A 20,351-nucleotide genomic window follows, 5' to 3' on the forward strand; every position below is an offset into this window, starting at 1 on the left:
ATCTTTATCACAAGGTTTAGCAATTCTAGCAGTTTCACCTTCGAACTGAATAACATGCCCATCAATATTATCAGACAAGAGATCTTTAACAATAGCAATATTAGGTTCTACTTTAACTTGCTCAGGAGGTGTGTAAGTTCTAATATTGCTTTTACGAACAACAGTTGAAGCTTTAGCATGATCCTTTATTCTAACAGGGAAAGGTGGTTTCTCAATATAAGAAGTAGGAACAATAGGATCATTATAAGTGACAGTCTTTCCTTCAACTTTAATAGGTGCAGCTACTTTTACTTCTATGGGAGGATGATATTTAAACCACTTCTCCTTAGGGAGATCAACATAAGTAGCAAAAGATTCACAGAAAGAAGCTACTATCTCAGAGTCAAGTCCATATTTAGTGCTAAACTTACGGAAAATATCGGTATCCATAAAAGATTTAACACAATCAAACTTAGGTGTCATACCTGACTCCTTACCTTCGTCGAGGTCCCAATCTTCAGAATTGCATTTAATTCTATCCAATAAATTCCATCTGAATTCAGTAGTCTTCATCATAAAAGAGCCAGCACAAGAAGTGTCGAGCATGGTTTGATTATTATGAGAAAGCCGAGCATAAAAACTTTGCATAATTATTTCTCTCGAGAGCTCATGATTGGGGCATGAATATAACAGTGATTTAAGCCTCCCCCAAGCTTGAGCGATGGTTTCTCCTTTGCGAGGCCAGAAATTATATATATAATTGCGATCACGATAAACAAGATGCATAGGGTAATACTTTTGATGAAATTCCAACTTAAATCTTTTATAGTCCCAGAATCTCATGTCATCACATAGCCTATACCATATCAATGCGTCTCCCATCAAAGATAAAGGGAAGACTTTCTTCTTAGCAACATCATCGGGTATACCTGCAAGCTTAAATAATCCACAAACTTCATCCACATATATTAAGTGCTCATCGGGATGCTTTGTTCCATCTCCTATAAAAGGGTTAGCTAGCAGTTTTTCCATCATACCCGAAGGAAATTCAAAAGGAGTTTCATTTTCAATAGGTTCGGTAGGTTGAGGAGCAACTCTTTGCTCTACTGAACAGGGTGAAGATACCTCGAACAAGCCCCTCAGAGAATTACTTTCCATAGTAACAAGTGATAGTAAATTGCAGCACACTATATAAATTTTTCCTTACCAAATTCCACCTACCAAAAGCGCTACACTCCCCGACAATGGCGCCATAAAAGAGTCTTGATGTCCCACAAGTATAGGGGATCTATCATAGTCCTTTCGATAAGTAAGAGTGTCGAACCCAACGAGGAGCAGAAGGAAATGGTAAGCGGTTTTCAGGAAGGTATTCTCTGCAAGTACTGAAATAAGTGGTAACAGATAGTTTTGTGATATGATAAATTGTAGCGAGCAACAAGTAACAAAAGTAAATAAAGTGCAGCAAGGTGGCCCAATCCTTTTGTATCAAAGGACAAGACGGAACAAACTCTTATAATAGGAAAAGCACTGTCACTCTAGCAACCCATCATCTACTTATTACTTCCCAATGCCTTCCTCTAGGCCCAAATAATGGTGAAGTGTTATGTAGTCGACGTTCACATAACACCACTAGAGGCTAGACAACATACATCTTATCAAAATATCAAACGAATACCAAATTCACATGACTACTCATAGCAAGACTTCTCCCTTGTCCTCGGGAACTAACGTAATTACTCACAAAGCATATTCATGTTCATAATCAGAGGGGTAATAATATGCATATAGGATCCGAACATATGATCTTCCACCAAATAAACCAACTAGCATCAACTACAAGGAGTAATCAACACTACTAGCAACCTACTAGCACCAATCTTGGACTTTGAGACAAGAATTGGATGCAAGAGATGAACTAGGGTTTGGAGATGAGATGGTGCTGGTGAAGATGTTGATGGAGATTGCCCTCTCCCGATGAGAGGAGCGTTGGTCATGACGATGGTGATGATTCCCCCCTCCCGGAGGGAAGTTTCCCCGGTAGAACAGCTCTGTCGGAGCTCTAGATTGGATCCGCCAAGGTTCTGCCTCGTGGCGGTGGAGTCTCGTCCCGAAAAGTTCCTTCCTATTTTTTTCTCATCGAAAGACTTCATATAGGAGAAGATGGGCATCGGAGAGCCACTAGGGGCCCCACGAGGTAGGGGGGCGCGCCCTAGGGGGGGCGCCCCCCACCCTCGTGAGCAGGGTGTGGGCCCCTGGCCTTCATCTTTGATGAGGATTTTTCTTTATTTGTTTTAAGATGTTCCGTGGAGTTTCAGGACTTTTGGAGTTGCGCAGAATAGGTCTCTAATATTTGCTCCTTTTCCAGCCCAGAATTCCAGCTGCCGGCATTCTCCCTCCTTATGTAAACCTTGTAAAATAAGAGAGAATAGCCATAAGTATTGTGAAATAAAGTGAAATAACAGTCCATAATGCAATAAATATCGATATAAAAGCATGATGCAAAATGGACGTATCAAAGAGATGAACTAGGGTTTTGAGATGAGATGGTGCTGATGAAGATGTTGATGGAGATTGCCCTCTCCCGATGAGAGGAGCGTTGGTGATGACGATGGCGATGATTTCCCCCTCCGGGAGAGAAGTTTCCTCGGCAGAATAGCTCTGCCAGAGCCCTAGATTGGTTCCGCCAAGGTTCTACCTTGTGGCGGCGGAGTTTCGTCCCGAAAGGTTGCTTCTAGTTTTTTCTCGATGAAAGACTTCATATAGCAGAAGATGGTCATTGGAGAGCCACCAGGGGGGCCACGAGGTAGGGGGCACGCCCTAGGGGGGCTCCCCCCACCCTCGTGGACAGGGTGTGGGCCCCCTGGTCTTCATCTTTGGCGAGGATTTTTCATTACTTATTATAAGGTATTCCATGGAGTTTCAGGAGTTTTGGAGTTGTGCAGAATAGGTCTCTAATATTTTCTCCTTTTCCAGCCCAGAATTCCAGCTGCGGGCATTCTCCCTCCTTATGTAAACCTTATAAAATAAGAGAGAATAGCCATAAGTATTGTGACATAATGTGAAATAACATCCCATAATGCAATAAATATCGATATAAAAGCATGATGCAAAATGGACGTATCAACTCCCCCAAGCTTAGACCTCGCTTGTCCTCAAGCGAAAGCTGATAACAATAAATATGTCCCCATGTTTAGAGGTAGAGGCGTCGATAAAAATAAAATATGGACATGAAGGCATCATGATTATTCTCATAACAGCAACATATATAGATATTGTCATATGATTACTTATGTTCAAGTGATGATCTATTCACAATGCAAAAGTATGAATCAGAAACCTTATTGAGAACCAACAAACTATAACCTTAGTCATTGAAGCAATTGCAATTTATCATAACATCGGAAAGATTCTATGTCAGATCTAAAAAGTAAGTCCACATACTCAACTATCATCTAGTTCTTCATAATTGCTAACACTCACGCAACACTTGTGGTTACGGAGTTTTAATCGGACACAGAGAAAGATAGGGGCTTATAGTTTCGCCCCACAACATTTTACCTCGAGGGTAATGTCAACAATAATAACTCATGCCCCCCTACATCCAATTAGATATATATATCAGGTTCTTTCCAACATGCTGGGTTTGCCAAAGGATAAAATGAAAAAGGGGGAGGTGAAGATCACCTTGACACTTGCATAAGGTAGAAGATAATAATAAAATATAGGCCCTTTGCAGAGGGAAGCAGAGGTTGCCATGCGCTTTTATGGTTGGATGCATAAAATCTTAATGCCAAAGAACATCACTTTATATTGCCCCTTGTGATATGAACCTTTATTATGCAGTCTGTCGCATTTATTACTTCCACATTACAAGATCGTAAAAAGCTTATTTCTCCCACACTAATCATACATATTTAGAGCAATTTTTATTGCTTTGCACCGATGACAACTTACTTGAAGGATCTTACTCAATCTATAGGTAGATATGGTGGACTCTCATGGCAAAACTGGTTTAAGGGTATTTGGAAGCACAAGTAGTATCTCTACTTGGTGCTGAGAATTTGGCTAGCATGAGGGGGGAAGGCAAGCTCAACATGTTGGATGATCCATGAGAACATACTTTATCTCAGATATAAGAAAACATAACCCATTACATTGTCTTCCTTGTCCAACATCAACTCTTTAGCATGTCATATTTTGATGAGCGCTCCCAATCATAAAAGATGTCAATAATAGTATATTTATATGTGAAACCTCTCTTTCCTTATTACTTCCTATTAATTGCAACGATGACCAAAGCTATGTCTACCAACTCCCAACAACTTTTAATCGTCACACTCTTTCTATGTGAAGTCATTACTATCAATAAGATCAATATGATCTCTTTGTTTCTTCTTATTCTTTTTCTCTTTTCTTTTATTCACCCAAGATCATAGCAAGAAAATCAAGCCCTTGACTCAACACTAATCTTTATTATATAGCTCACGGACTTGATTACATAGAGAGATCATAAGGCAAAACTCAAAACTAGATCATGCCATAAACTTTATTCTACTAGATCAAAATACTACTAATAGGATCGAACTAAGGAAAACGGTAAAGATAGGAGTTGTGATTGTGATACGATACCGGGGCACCTCCCCCAAGCTTGGCAGTTGCCAAGGGGAGTGCCCATACCCATGTTATTATATCTCCTTGGTGAAGATGGAGGTGATGGATAGTCGCACATCGAGTGTAAGAGGTCCTTTAGCTTGCGAATAATGCCCTTGAGTGCAAAGATATGCTCCGTCAACAAATTTTTTTCACTTGTGAGATACTTGTTTTGAATGTGAGTTAACTCAATCATCTGGAAAGCTTTGATCTCAGTTGGGGTAAGAAGGTGGTGATCAAGTTGAAGGATGTCTTCTGTTGCCGGAGCTTGGTTCTCCGTGGCCTTCTTGATCCCTTCATCCTTGTTGATCTCCATGGGTTCTTCCCTCTTCAGCTCTATCTTCATTAGCCAGGCATCTTTGTCACCGTTGTTGGAGAAGGGGGATGACATGATGCCTGGCCTTGACAATCCTGACAGAGAACAGCCCAAAACAAGAACAGAGGATATTTGCGTGATACGGGAGTCAAAACCTTCGGGAGAATATATAGTGAATTTTTACTAACCAAAATACGTATTGTGCAGGAAAACGGAGTCCGGAAGGCACACGAGGTGCTCACGAGGTAGGGGCGCGCCCAGGGGGGTAGGGCGCGCCCTCCACCCTCGTGGGGCCCTCGTGTCCTTCCTGGACTGCAACTTAATTTTCTATTTTTCTAAATATTCCAAAACGGAGAAATATTTACTTAAAAATTGTTTTGGAGTCGGTTTACTTACCGTACCACATACCTATTCCTTTTCGGAGTCTGAAACATTCTGAAAAGTGTCCCTTATGTATTCCTCCGGGGCTACGATTTCAAAAATATTGGTTTCAATATTTATGGGATCACCTGAGATATAGTGTTTAATTCTCTAACCGTTTACCACCTTCGGATTTGTGCTTTCGAAGTTGTTGATTTTTATGGCACCGGAACGATAGACCTCCTCGATAACATAGGGGCCTTCCCATTTAGCGAGAAGTTTTCCTGCAAAAAATCTTAAACAAGAGTTGTATAGCAATACATAATCACCTACATTAAACTCATGCTTTTGTATCCTTTTGCCATGCCATCTTTTAACCTTTTCTTTAAACAACTTGGCATTTTCATAAGCTTGGGTTCTCCATTCATCAAGTGAGCTAATATCAAATAACCTCTTTTCACCGGCAAGTTTGAAATCATAGTTGAGCTCTTTAATAGCCCAATATGCCTTATGTTCTAGTTCGAGAGGTAAGTGACATGCTTTTCCATATACCATTTTATACGGAGACATACCCATAGGATTTTTATATGCAGTTCTATAGGCCCATTATGCATCATCAAGTTTCTTGGACCAATTCTTTCTAGACCTATTGATAGTCTTTTGCAAAATTAATTTGAGTTCTCTATTACTCAATTCTACTCGACCACTAGACTGTGGGTGATACGGAGATGCAATTCTATGATTGACGTCATATTTAGCAAGCATTTTACGGAAAGCGCCATGAATAAAATGTGAACCACCATCAGTCATTAAATATCTAGGGACTCCAAACCTCGGAAAAATAACTTCTTTAAGCATTTTAATAGAAGTGTTATGATCAGCACTACTAGTTGGAATAGCTTCTACCCACTTAGTAACGTAATCAACAGCAACTAAAATATGTGTATATCCATTAGAGGCAGGAAAAGGTCCCATATAATCAAAGCCCCAAACATCAAACGGTTCAATAACAAGTGAATAATTCATAGGCATTTCTTGACGTCTACTAATATTACCAATTCTTTGACATTCATCACAAGATAGGACAAACTTATGGGCATCCTTGAAGAGAGTAGGCCAATAAAAACTGAATTGCAATACCTTATGTGCAGTTCTATCTCCCGCGTGGTGTCCTCCATAAGTTTCATAGTGGCACTTGCGTAGGATCTGTTTCTGTTCATGCTCAGGTACACAACGTCTAATAACACCATCTACTCCTTTATAAAGATGTGGGTCATCCCAAAAGTAATGTCTCAAATCATAAAAGAACTTTTTCTTTTGTTGGTATGTGAAGCTAGGTGGTATGAATTTAGCAACAATGTAATTAGCATAATCAGCATACCAAGGAGTACTACGAGAAGTACTTATGACATTTAATTGTTCATCAGGAAAGCTATCATCAATAGGTAGTGGGTCATCAAGAACATTCTCTAACCTAGATAAGTTGTCTTCAACGGGGTTCTCAGCTCCTCTTCTGTCAACAATATGCAAATCAAATTCTTGTAGCAAGAGAACCCATCTAATAAGTCTAGGTTTAGCATCTTTCTTCTCCATAATATATTTAATAGCAGCATGATCAGTGTGGATAGTTACTTTAGAATCAACAATATAAGGTCTGAACTTATCACAAGCAAATACAACTGCTAAAAGTTCTTTTTCAGTAGTAGCATAATTTCTTTGAGCATTGTCTAGAGTCTTAATAACATAATGGATAACATTTAATTTCTTATCAACTCTTTGCCCTAGAACAGCACCTATAGCATAATCGCTAGCATCACACATAATTTCAAAGGGTAAATTCCAATCAGGTGGCTGAACAATAGGTGCAGAGACTAATGCTTTCTTAAGTATTTCAAATGCTTCTACACAATCATCATCAAAGACAAATGGTATATCTTTTTGTAATAAATTAGTCAGAGGCCGAGAAATTTTTGAGAAGTCCTTAATGAACCTCCTATAAAATCCGGCGTCACCAAGGAAACTTCTTATACCTTTGATGTCCTTGGGACACTGCATCTTTTCAATAGCATCGACCTTGGCTTTATCAACTTCAATACCTCTTTCAGAAACTTTATGCCCCAAGACAATACCTTCATTAACCATAAAGTGGCACTTTTCCCAATTCAAGACAAGATTCGTTTCTTCACATCTCTGCAAAACTCGATCAAGATTGCTCAAGCAATCATCAAAAGAAGATCCATAGACGAAAAAGTCGTCCATGAAAACCTCACAAATCTTTTCACAAAAGTCAGAGAAAATAGCCATCATGCATCTTTGAAAGGTAGCAGGTGCATTACATAAACCAAAAGGCATACGTCTATAAGCAAAAGTACCAAAAGGGCATGTAAAAGTAGTCTTTGATTGATCTTTAGCCGACACAGGTATTTGAGATAAACCAGAATAACCATCTAGAAAGCGGTAATGTGTATGTTTGCATAATATTTCTAGCATTTGATCGATAAAAGGTAAGGGGTAATGATCTTTCTTAGTAGCCTTATTTAATTTGCGGAAATCAATTACCATCTTATAACCTATAATAATTCTTTGTGGAATCAATTCATCTTTATCATTAGGAACAACAGTAATACCTCCCTTCTTAGGGACACAATGAACATGACTTACCCACTGACTATCAGCAACGGGATAAATTATACCTGCCTCCAGAAGCTTTAGTATTTCTTTTCTTACCACTTCTTTCATTTTAGGATTCAGACGTCGTTGAGGATCACAAACTGGTTTGGCATCTGCTTCCAAATTTATTTTATGTTGACATAGAGTGGGACTAATTCCCTTAAGATCATCAAGAGTATATCCAATAGCAGCACGGTGCTTCTTCAGAGTTTTCAATAATCTTTCTTCTTCATGCTCTGAAAGGTTAGCACTAATAATAACAGGATATATCTTCTTTTCATCAAGATAAGCATATTTAAGATTATCAGGCAACGGTTTAAGCTCAAACACGGGATCACCCTTAGGTGGAGGGGGATCCCCTAGGATTACAACAGGCAAATTGTGTTTCAGAATAGGTTCTTGTTTAAAGAATACTTCATCTAGTTCCCTTCTTTCATTCATAAACATATCATTCTCATGGTCTAGCAAATATTGTTCTAAAGGATCACTAGGAGGTATGGCAATAGAAGCAAGACCAATAATTTCATCCTTACTAGGCAATTCTTCTTCACGGTGTTGCTTACTAAATTTAGAGAAATTAAACTCATGAGTCATATCATCTAAGCCGACAGTAACAACATCCCTTGTGCAATCTATGGTAGCATTAATAGTATTCAAGAAGGGTCTACCAAATATAATGGGACAAAAGCTATCTTGTGGGGAACCAAGAACAAGAAAATCAGCAAGATATTTAGTTTTACCACACAAGACTTCAACATCTCTAACAATTCCCATTGGTGAAATAGTATCTCTATTAGCAAGTTTAATAGTGACATCAATTTCTTCTAACTCAACAGGTGCAATGTCATGCATAATTTCTTTGTATAAGTCAATAGATATTGCACTAGCACTAGCACCCATATCACATAAGCCATGATAACAATGATCTCCTATTTTAACAGAAATAACAGGCATGCCTACCACAGGTCTAGGTTTATCTGTATCACGGGCTTTAGCAATTCTAGTAGTTTCATTACAGAAGTAAATAACATGCCCATGTATATTATCAGACAAGAGATCTTTAACAATAGCAATATTAGGTTCAACTTTAACTTGCTCAGGAGGTGTATATGTTTTAATATTGCTTTTACGAACCACGGTTGAAGCTTTAGCATGATCCTTTATCCTAACAGGGAAAGGTGGTTTCTCAACATAACAAGTAGGAACAATAGGATCATTATAAGTGACAGTCTTCTCTTCAACTTTAATAGGTGCAGCTACTTTTACTTCTACGGGAGGATGATATTTAAACCACTTCTCCTTAGGGAGATCAACATAAGTAGCAAAAGATTCACAGAAAGAAGCTACTATCTCAAAATCAAGTCCATATTTAGTGCTAAACTTACGGAAAATATCGGTATCCATAAAAGATTTAACACAATCAAACTTAGGTGTCATACCTGACTCCTTACCTTCATTGAGATCCCAATCTTCAGAGTTGCGTTTAATTCTATCCAATAAATCCCATCTAAATCCAATAGTCTTCATCATAAAAGAGCCAGCACAAGAAGTATCGAGCATGGTGCGATTATTTTCAGAAAGCCGAGCATAAATTTTTTGAAGAATTGTTTCTCTTGGGAGCTCATGATTGGGGCATGAATATAACATTGATTTAAGCCTCCCCCAAGCTTGAGCGATGATTTCTCCTTCGCGAGGCCAAAAATTATATATATAATTGCGGTCACGATGAACAAGATGCATAGGGTAATACTTTTGATGAAATTCCAATTTCAATCTTCTATAGTTCCATGATCTCGTATCATCACATAGCCTATACCATGTCAATGCGTCTCCCTTCAAAGATAAAGGGAAGACCTTCTTCTTAGCAACATCATCGGGTATACCTGCAAGCTTAAATAATCCGCAAACTTCATCCACATATATTAGGTGTTCATCAGGATGCTTTGTTCCATCTCCTGTAAAAGGATTAGCTAGCAGTTTTTCTATCATACCCGAAGGATACTCATAAGGAATTTCATTTTCAATAGGTTCAGTAGGTTGAGGAGCAACTCTTTGCTCTACTGGTCTGGGTGAAGATACCCCAAAAAATCCCCTCAAAGGATTACTTTCCATAGTAACAAGTGACAGTAAATTTCAGCATACTATATAAATTTTTCCTTACCAAATTCCACCTACCAAAGGCGCTTCATTCCCCGGCAACGGCGCCATAAAAGAGTCTTGATGACCCACAAGTATAGGGAATCTATCGTAGTCCTTTAGATAAGTAAGAGTGTCGAACCCAACGAGGAGCAGAAGGAAATGATAAGCGGCTTTCAGCAAGGTATTCTCTGCAAGTACTGAAATAAGTGGTAACAGATAGTTTTGTGATAAGATAATTTGTAACGAGCAACAAGTAACAAAAGTAAATAAAGTGCAGCAAGGTGGCCCAATCCTTTTTGTAGCAAAGGACAATCCTGGACAAACTCTTATATAAGGAAAAGCGCTCCCGAGGACACATGGGAATATCGTCAAGCTAGTTTTCATCACGTTCATATGATTCGCGTTCGGTACTTTCATAATTTGACATGTGGGTGGACCGGTGCTTGGGTGTTGTTCTTACTTGAACAAGCATCCCACTTATGATTAACCTCTATTGCAAGCATCCGCAACTACAACAAAAGTATTAAGGTAAACCTAACCATAACATGAAACATATGGATCCAAATCAGCCCCTTACGAAGCAACGCATAAACTAGGGTTTAAGCTTCTGTCACTCTAGCAACCCATCATCTACTTATTACTTACCAATGCCTTCCTCTAGGCCCAAATAATGGTGAAGTGTTATGTAGTCGACGTTCACATAACACCACTAGAGGCTAGACAACATACATCTCATCAAAATATCAAACGAATACCAAATTCACATGACTATTAATAGCAAGACTTCTCCCTTGTCCTCAGGAACAAACATAACTACTCAAAAAGCATATTCATGTTCATAATCAGAGGGGTAATAATATGCATAAAGGATATGAACATATGATCTTCCATCAATTAAACCAACTAGCATCAACTACAAGGAGTAATTAACACTACTAGCAACCTACTAGCACCAATCCTAGACTTGGAGACAAGAATTGGATACAAGAGATGAACTAGGGTTTTGAGATGAGATGGTGCTGATGAAGATGTTGATGGAGATTTCCCTCTCCCGATGAGAGGAGCGTTGGTGATGATGATGGCGATGATTTCCCCCTCCGGGAGAGAAGTTTCCCCGATAGAATAGCTTTGCCGGAGCCCTAGATTGGTTCCGCCAAGGTTCCGCCTCGTGGCGGCGGAGTTTCGTCCCGAAAGGTTGCTTCTGCTTTTTTTCTCGACGAAAGACTTCATATAGCAGAAGATGGTCATCGGAGAGCCACCAGGGGGCCCACAAGGTATGGGGCGCCCTAGGGGGGCACCCCCCACCCTCGTGGACAGGGTGTGGGCCCCCTGGTCTTCATCTTTGGCGAGGATTTTTCATTATTTATTATAAGGTATTCCGTGGAGTTTCAGGACTTTTGGAGTTGTGCAGAATAGGTCTCTAATATTTGCTCCTTTTCCAGCCTAGAATTCCAGCTACCGGCGTTCTCCCTCCTTATGTAAACCTTATAAAATAAGAGAGAATAGCCATAAGTATTGTGACATAATGTGAAATAACAGCCCATAATGCAATAAATATCGATATAAAAGCATGATGCAAAATGGACGTATCATAGGTAAGAACAGTTCTTGCTCAACCCGTAGCAACCACGTAAAATTTGCAATAACAAAGTAGAGGACGTCTAACTTGTTTTTGGAGGGCATGTTGTGATGTGACATGGTCAAGACATGATGCTAAATTTTATTGTAAGAGATGATCATGTTTTGTAACAGAGTTATCGGCAACTGGCAGGAGCCATATGGTTGTCGCTTTATTGTATGAAATGCAATCGCCATGTAATTGCTTTACTTTATCACTAAGCGGTAGCGATAGTCGTAGAAGCAATAGTTGGCGAGACTACAATGATGCTTCAATGGAGATCAAGGTGTCAAGCCGGTGATGATGGTGATCATGACGCTGCTTTGAAGATGGAGATCAAAGGCACAAGATGATGATGGCCATATCATATCACTTATATTGATTGCATGTGATGTTTATCCTTTATGCATCTTATTTTGCTTAGTTCGGCGGTAGCATTATAAGATGATCTCTCACTAAATTTGAAGATACAAGTGTTCTCCCTGAGTATGCACCATTGCTACAGTTCGTCGTGCCGAGACACCACGTGATGATCGGGTGTGATAAGCTCTACGTTCACATACAACGGGTGCAAGCCAGTATTGCACACGCAGAATACTCGGGTTAAGCTTGACGAGCCTAGCATATGCAGATATGGCCTCGGAACACAGCCTCGGAACACTGAGACCGAAAGGTCGAGCGTGAATCATATAGTAGATATGATCAACATAGTGATGTTCACCATTGAAAACTACTCCATCTCACGTGACAATCGGACATGGTTTAGTTGATATGGATCACGTGATCACTTAGATGATTAGAGAGATATCTATCTAAGTAGGAGTTCTTAAGTAATTTGATTAATTGAACTTTAATTTATCATGAACTTAGTACCTGATAGTATTTTGCATGTCTATGCTGTTGTAGATAAATGGCCCGTGTTGTTCTGTTGAATTTTAATGCGTTCCTAGAGAAAGCTAAGTTGAAAGATGATGATAGCAACTACACGTACTGGGTCCGTAACTTGAGGATTATCCTCATTGCTGCACAGAAGAATTACATCCTAGAAGCACCGCTAGGTGATAAACCCGCTGCAGGAGCAACGCCAGATGTTATGAACACCTGGCAGAGCAAAGATGATGACTACTCGATAGTTCAGTGTGCCATGCTTTACGGCTTAGAACCGGGACTTCAACGACGTTTTGAACGTCATGGAGCATATGAGATGTTCCAGGAGTTGAAGTTAATATTTCAAGCAAATTCCTGGATTGAGAGATACGAAGTATCCAAAAAGTTCTACAGCTGCAAAATGGAGGAGAATAGTTCTGTCAGTGAACATATACTCAGAATGTCTGGGTACCACAACCACTTGACTCAGCTGGGAGTTAATCTTCCTGATGATAGTGTCATTGACAGAGTTCTTGAATCACTTCCACCAAGCTACAATAGCTTCATGATGAACTACAATATGCAAGGGATGGATAAGACTATTCCCGAGCTCTTCGCAATGCTAAAGGCTGCGAAGGTGAAATCAAGAAGGACCATCAAGTGTTGATGGTCAACAAGACCACTAGTTTCAAGAAAAAAGGTAAAGGAAAGAAGGGGAACTTCAAGAAGAAGAACAAGCCAGTTGTTGCTCAAGTGAAGAAACCCAAGTCTGGACCTGAGTCTGAAACTGAGTGCTTCTACTGCAAAGGGACTGGCCACTGGAAGCGGAACCGCCCCAAGTATTGGCGGAGAAGAAGGATGGCAAAATGAAAGGTATATTTGATATACATGTTATTGATGTGTACCTTACTAATGCTCGCAGTAGCGCCTGGGTATTTGATAGCGGTTCTGTTGCTAATATTTGCAACTCGAAACAGGGGCTACGGATTAAGCGAAGATTGGCTAAGGACAAGGTGGCGATGCACATGGGAAATGGTTCCAAAGTCGACGTGATCGCCGTCGGCACGCTACCTCTACATCTACCTTCGGGATTAGTTTTAGACCTAAATAATTGTTATTTGGTGCCAGCGTTGAGCATGAACATTATATCTGGATCTTGTTTGATGTGAGACGGTTATTCATTTAAATCAGAGAATAATGGTTGTTCTATTTATATGAGTAATATCTTTTATGGTCATGCACCCTTGATGAGTGGTCTATTTTTACTAAATCTTGATAGTAATGATAGACATGTTCAAAGTATTGAAGCCAAAAGATGCAGAGTTGATAATGATAGTGCAACTTACTTGTGGCACTGCCGTTTGGGTCATATTGGTGTAAAGCACATGAAGAAACTCCATTCTGATGGACTTCTGGAATCACTTGATTATGAATCACTTGGTACTTGCGAACCATGCCTCATGGGCAAGATGACTAAAACTCCGTTCTCCGAAACAATGGAGCGAGCAACAGAGTTATTAGAAATCATACATACTGATGTATGTGGTCCAATGAACATTGAGGCTCGCGGCGGATATCGTTATTTTCTCACCTTCACAGATGATTTGAGCAGATATGGGTCTATCTACTTAATGAAACATAATTCTGAAACATTTAAAAAGTTCAAAGAATTTCAGAGTGAAGTGGAAAATCATCATAACAAGAAAATAAAGTTTCTACGATCTGATCATGAAGGAGAATATTTGAGTTACGAGTTTGGTGTACATTTGAAACAATGCGGAATAGTTTCGCAACTCATGCCACCCGGAACACCACAGCATAATGGTGTGTCCGAACATCGTAATCGTACTTTACTAGATATGGTGCGATCTATGATGTCTCTTACTGATTTACAACTATCGTTTTGGGGTTATGCTTTAGAGACGGCTGCATTCACATTAAATAGGGCACCATCTAAATCCGTTGAGACGACACCTTATGAACTGTGGTTTGGCAAGAAACCCAAGTTGTCGTTTCTTAAAGTTTGGGGCTGCGATGCTTATGTGAAAAAACTTCAACCTGATAAGCTCGAATCCAAATCGGAGAAATGTGTCTTCATAGGATACCCAAAGGAGACTGTTGGGTACACCTTCTATCATAGATCCAAAGGCAAAATATTCGTTGCTAAATATGGATCCTTTCTAGAGAAAGAGTTTATCTCGAAAGAAGTGAGTGGGAGGAAAGTAGAACTTGATGAGGTAATTGTACCTTCTCCCTTATTGGAAAGTAGTTCATCACTGAAATCAGTTCTAGTGATTCCTACACCAGTAAGTGAGGAAGCTATTGATGATGATCATGAAGCTTCTGATCAAGTTACCACTGAACCTCGTAGGTCAACCAGAGTAAGATCCGCACTAGAGTGGTACAGTAATCCTGTTCTGGAGGTCATGTTACTTGATCATGACAAACCTACGAACTATGAGGAAGCGATGATGAGTCCAGATTCCGCAAAATGTCTTGAGGCCATGAAATCTAAGATGGGATCCATGTATGAGAACAAAGTGTGGACTTTGGTTGACTTGCCCAATGATTGACAGGCCATAGAGAATAAATGGATCTTCATGAAGAAGACTGACGCTGACGGTAATGCTACTGTTTACAAAGCTCGACTTGTTGCAAAACGTTTTCGACAAGTTCAAGGAGTTGACTACGATGAGACCTTCTCACCCGTAGCGATGCTTAAGTCCGTCCGAATCATGTTAGCAATTGCCGGATTTTATGATTATGAAATTTGGCAAATGGATGTCAAAATTGCATTCCTTAATGGATATCTTAAAGAAGAGTTGTATATGATGCAACCAGAAGGTTTTTTCGATCCAAAAGGTGCTAACAAAGTGTGCAAGCTCCAGCGATCCATTTATGGACTGGTGCAAGCCTCTCGGAGTTGGAATATACGCTTTGATAGTGTGATCAAAGCATATGGTTTTATACAGACTTTTGGAGAAGTCTGTATTTACAAGAAAGTGAGTGAGAGCTTTGTAGCATTTCTGATATTATATGTAGATGACATATTGTTGATCGGAAATGATACTGAATTTCTGAATAGCATAAAAGGATACTTGAATAAGAATTTTTCAATGAAAGACCTCGGTGAAGCTGCTTATATATTGGGCATCAAGATCTATAAAGATAGATCAAGACGCTTAATTGGACTTTCACAAAGCACATACATTGATAAAGTTTTGAAGAAGTTCAAAATGGATCAAGCAAAGAAAGGGTTCTTGCCTATGTTACAAGGTGTGAAATTGAGTCAGACTCAATGCCCGACCACTGCAGAAGATAGAGAGAAAATGAAAAACATTCCCTATGCTTCAGCCATAGGTTCTATCATGTATGCAATGCTGTGTACCAGACCTGATGTGTGCCTTGCTATTAGTTTAGCAGGGAGGTACCAAAGTAATCCAGGAATGGATCACTGGACAGCGGTCAAGAACATCCTGAAATACCTGAAAAGGACTAAGGATATGTTTCTCGTTTATGGAGGTGATAAAGAGCTCGTCGTAAATGGTTACGTCGATGCAAGCTTTGACACTGATCTGGATGACTCTAAGTCACAAACCGGATACATATTTTTATTAAATGGTGGAGCTGTCAGTTGGTGCAGTTCCAAGCAGAGCGTCGTGGCGGGATCTACGTGTGAAGCGGAGTACATAGCTGCTTCAGAAGCAGCAAATGAATGAGTTCATATCCAATATAGGTGTAGTACCTAGTGCATCGGGTCCAATAAATATCATTTGTGACAATACTGGTGCAATTGACTTGGCAAAGGAATTCAGATTTCACAAGAGAACCAAACACATCAAGAGACGCTTCAATTCCATCCGCGATCAAGTCAAGGAGGGAGACATAGAGATTTGCAAGATACATACGGATCTGAATGTTGCAGACCCGTTGACTAAGCCTCTTTCACGAGCAAAATATGATCAGCACCAAGACTCCATGGGTGTTAGAATCATTACAGTGTAATCTAGATTATTGACTCTAGTGCAAGTGGGAGACTAAAGGAAATATGCCCTAAAGGCAATAATAAAGTTGTTATTTATATTTCCTTATATCATGATAAATGTTTATTATTCATGCTAGAATTGTATTAACCGGAAACTTAGTACATGTGTGAATACATAGACAAACAAAGTGTCACTAGTATGCCTCTACTTGACTAGCTCGTTGAATCAATGATGGTTATGCTTCCTAACCATAGTTTAGACTGGCGACACTATCTCACCTACGAATATACATTGTTTAGACTGGCGACACTATCTCAAAATGCTTGTTTCCAATAGTACAAATCAATAAATCAAGCTTATATCTTTAACATATACTACTATTTAACTACATAATGACAGTACAATTCAGATTGACTTAACTACGGACTGAACTTGAACAACAATATTCATTACAATTCAGATACACTAAACTACATACAAAACTTGAACGGCAACATTCAGTTAAATTCAGATTCACTAGACTACAGACTAACCTTTAACAACAAGATTGAGTTTAATCCAGTCAAAATGAATAAGATTCGGTTTCAGATGACTAGTCACTACACACACATTGAAATCAAACAACTGCAGAGCAAAGTGGTGAAACAACAAGGCAAGGAAAAATTACCTTCATTGCACAACCCTAAAATCTCATCCCAACGTCTATGCCATCAAAAGCAACACATTTCTTGGAACTGGCCGGGTGAAGCTCACATTTGATGGACGGATCCGCTACCATGCCACAAAAAGATGCATCCACAATGGTCTCAGGGTTCTCCGGCGTTATCAGAATCTAAATAAACCAACAAATCCTTCCAAAGAGGCTCGAATGAGAGCTCAAACCCAAACTCCCCAAATCCAAACCCTAACCCAACCCAAATATGTAGTTCTTGAGCAGCGTGAAACTTACCCACAAATTCATATCCATGTCGGTGTACTAGGAGCGGAGACCTTCCTCGCTGCACTCCTCTCCATCTCTCCATGAAGGCATAGCGTGGCGGCGACTTGAGAGAGAGAGAGGGGGGTGTTGTTTCCCTAGAGGGGGAAATTCCGACCGAGCCGGCCCCGACCGGCCGTTAACGTCGCGCCATCACCCGTGTCGCCACGTGAGGGGTTTGCCATGTCAGAACGCGCTCAAAAAAAAATACTCAATGCTTTTTTTTACATAGTCAATTCTTCTGTGCGGTGATTTTTGGCACGAATTGTAAAGTGGTGGTTTCCTGCTAATGAGGCCGCTATTGTGATGGTTTTTTGCATCTCACTCTCCTAAACCATGAGATGTACATTTATCCTTTTTGTTATAATCTTGCGATCGAGATCACATGACTATTCTCTCTGGTTTATTCGCCATCTCAAAAAAAGACACGAACACACAGAGGGGATAGACATCATACCACATGGTCAGGATTGGAAGCATGATTGCTAGCTGCCCATGCCATGCTTTTATCTCCTTGGCATCTGCAACCCAACCCTGTGTGCGTGCCTTTCCATTCACTCCCACCACCCACCATTGCCAGATTATTACAGTGCACACACCACACCAAAAGGGGGTCATTAAGGGCAATACTCTAAACTAATCATGGAGCAATGGAGCCTAAAGCTTGTTTACTGAGCAAAGCTTCAGACACCGTCCCCTAATCTCAGCACCCCTTTCTCCCTCCCTCCCTCCCAACAAGGTTTAAGATAGGTCTGCCTTCTAGCTACATCTCCTTCCTCTCCAACCACAATGGATGCAACTGCAGCTGGCAAGAAGATGGGCATAGGAGGAGAGAAAAAGCAGCAGAGGAAACCAGGTTCTTCCTTCTGGGGAGCCATGGCGTTGAAGAGCAGAAGCCAGCCAGGAAGAGCAGGAGAAAGCAAGAACATCAAGAGCGAGAGGAAGACGACGACGACCACAACGAAAAGGAGTGTCAGCATTGGTAGGAGCATGACTTGCCCAGGGTCAATCTGCGGCACCAAGGAGAGCGCTGTGCTGAGCAGGGAAAGCTGCCGGAATAGCCATAGCGGCCGCAATGTCTCCAGCAGCAGTAGGTCTCTCAAGGCTCCGGACAATGACATCTTGTCCGTGCCCGTGGTGGCTTCCGGCGCGGTCGTGTCAGCGTCGTCGTCGTTCAACTCGGAGACCTCGGTGGCTACGACGGCGACCACTGTCAGCTCCTCCTCCTCGTCGTCGTCGGCTCTCTCGTCGCCGCTTTCGTCCATCGTTGCCGGTTCCAGGTCTTTCAGGAAGCTCTCCGGCTGCTACTACGAGTGCCACTCGGCGCTCGACCCCAGGACAAGCCTCGTCGGCGGCGCCGGCATGCTCCCCTGCTCCGACTGCGACGAGTTCTTCGTCAAAGCCGAGTCCCTCGAGCTTCACCGAGCAACCCGCCATGCAGGTAACCAAAAACGCAGCTGATTAAAGCTTTACATTCTTCAATCATATATAATTTTGATGCAAATCCATTGATGCATGAATGTTTGCAGTTTCGGAGCTCGGCGCCGAGGACACGAGCAGGAACGTGGTGGAGATCATCTTCCAGTCGAGCTGGCTCGTCGGGAAGCCGCGGGCGGCGCCGATTTGCAGGATCGAGAGGATTCTGAAGGTGTACAGCTCCGGCAGGACCGTGGAGAGGTTCGAGCAGTACAGGGAGCGCGTCAAGGCGATTGCGGCGAGCAGCACCGATGAGCTGGCCAGGAGGAGCTTCCCGCGGTGCGCCGCCGACGGCAACGAGATCCTCCGGTTCCACTGCACCACCTTCACGTGCTCCCTCGGCCTCGCCGGCGCCACCTCCCTCTGCCGGTCGTCCCCGCAGCAGTGCAAACTGTGCAGCATTATCAGAGACGGCTTCAGGTACTGAACCAACACCGTGCAAATGTTCAGAGTTCAGAGCTAAAGTTTTTCAGGGCCTTCAGCTTGACAAATTTTGTGTTGGTTATCGTCAGGGTCGACGGCGATGGGAAAATTGCGACGATGGCGACGAGCGGGCGGGCTCACGACAAGGCGCAAACGCCTCTGCCGGGCGGCGGCGGCGGCGAGAAGAGGGCGATGCTGGTGTGCAGGGTGGTGGCAGGGAGAGTGAAGAAGCTCGTCAACAGCAGCAATTCTTCAGAGGAGTCTGGCTGTGACAGCGTCAGTTCCTGCTCAGATTTGGATGAACTCTCTGTGTTCAACCCATTGGCTATACTGCCTTGCTTTGTAGTGATGTATGCAGTGGCTACTGAGACATAATAATCACATTGTCTGTGGTGTGGTGTGTAACATAACTTTGCTGCTAGTTTTGCTCCCTTAATTCGCTTCTCTTTGTAGCCCCTCTGTTCCCCGTTGATGATCATCAGTTCATGATTCAAATTTTCCGGTTGCAAATCCTTTCAAGTCATGTTTGGAAATTTCACAGGATTCAGGCCAAGAAAGCATCTCAAACCACAACTATTGATCATCAAAATCTGTATTTTTTTAAACATTACAATAAACAAAAGAAGGTAGTACAAGATGAGAATAAGGCCATGCAATAGGCTCCAAACCTGTAACATGCGCCAGCTTCCAAGATCTACCAAAATCAATGTCAATGCAGGTCTCTGTCCCTTTGTGCTGGGCAGATCAGACGCTTGCACCCATAAGCATACGTTTTGGGTTCTTCCGCGGAACAGCCAGACAAAGGATTAAGAACAAACAGTCACTTTGGGAGAAGCAATGGACTGTACTGAACTACTGATTACTCAATCTCTTGTAATTCCCCTTGAGATG

The 20,351-nt window shown here is 41.3% G+C and overlaps 1 protein-coding gene across 1 annotated transcript; it reads left to right on the forward strand.

Moving 5' to 3' along the window:
- Window positions 1-18,104: 18,104 nt before the first annotated feature.
- LOC125553651 lies at window positions 18,105-19,970 on the forward strand. The gene is made up of 3 exons (XM_048717404.1): window positions 18,105-19,002; window positions 19,091-19,457; window positions 19,550-19,970. The coding sequence occupies exons 1-3, from the start codon at window positions 18,351-18,353 to the stop codon at window positions 19,833-19,835; spliced, it is 1,305 nt and encodes a 434-aa protein (XP_048573361.1). The 5' UTR covers window positions 18,105-18,350; the 3' UTR covers window positions 19,836-19,970.
- Window positions 19,971-20,351: the final 381 nt, after the last annotated feature.

This window comes from Triticum urartu, chromosome 4, assembly GCF_003073215.2.
Source record: "Triticum urartu cultivar G1812 chromosome 4, Tu2.1, whole genome shotgun sequence".
NCBI classification, from domain to species: domain Eukaryota; kingdom Viridiplantae; phylum Streptophyta; class Magnoliopsida; order Poales; family Poaceae; genus Triticum; species Triticum urartu.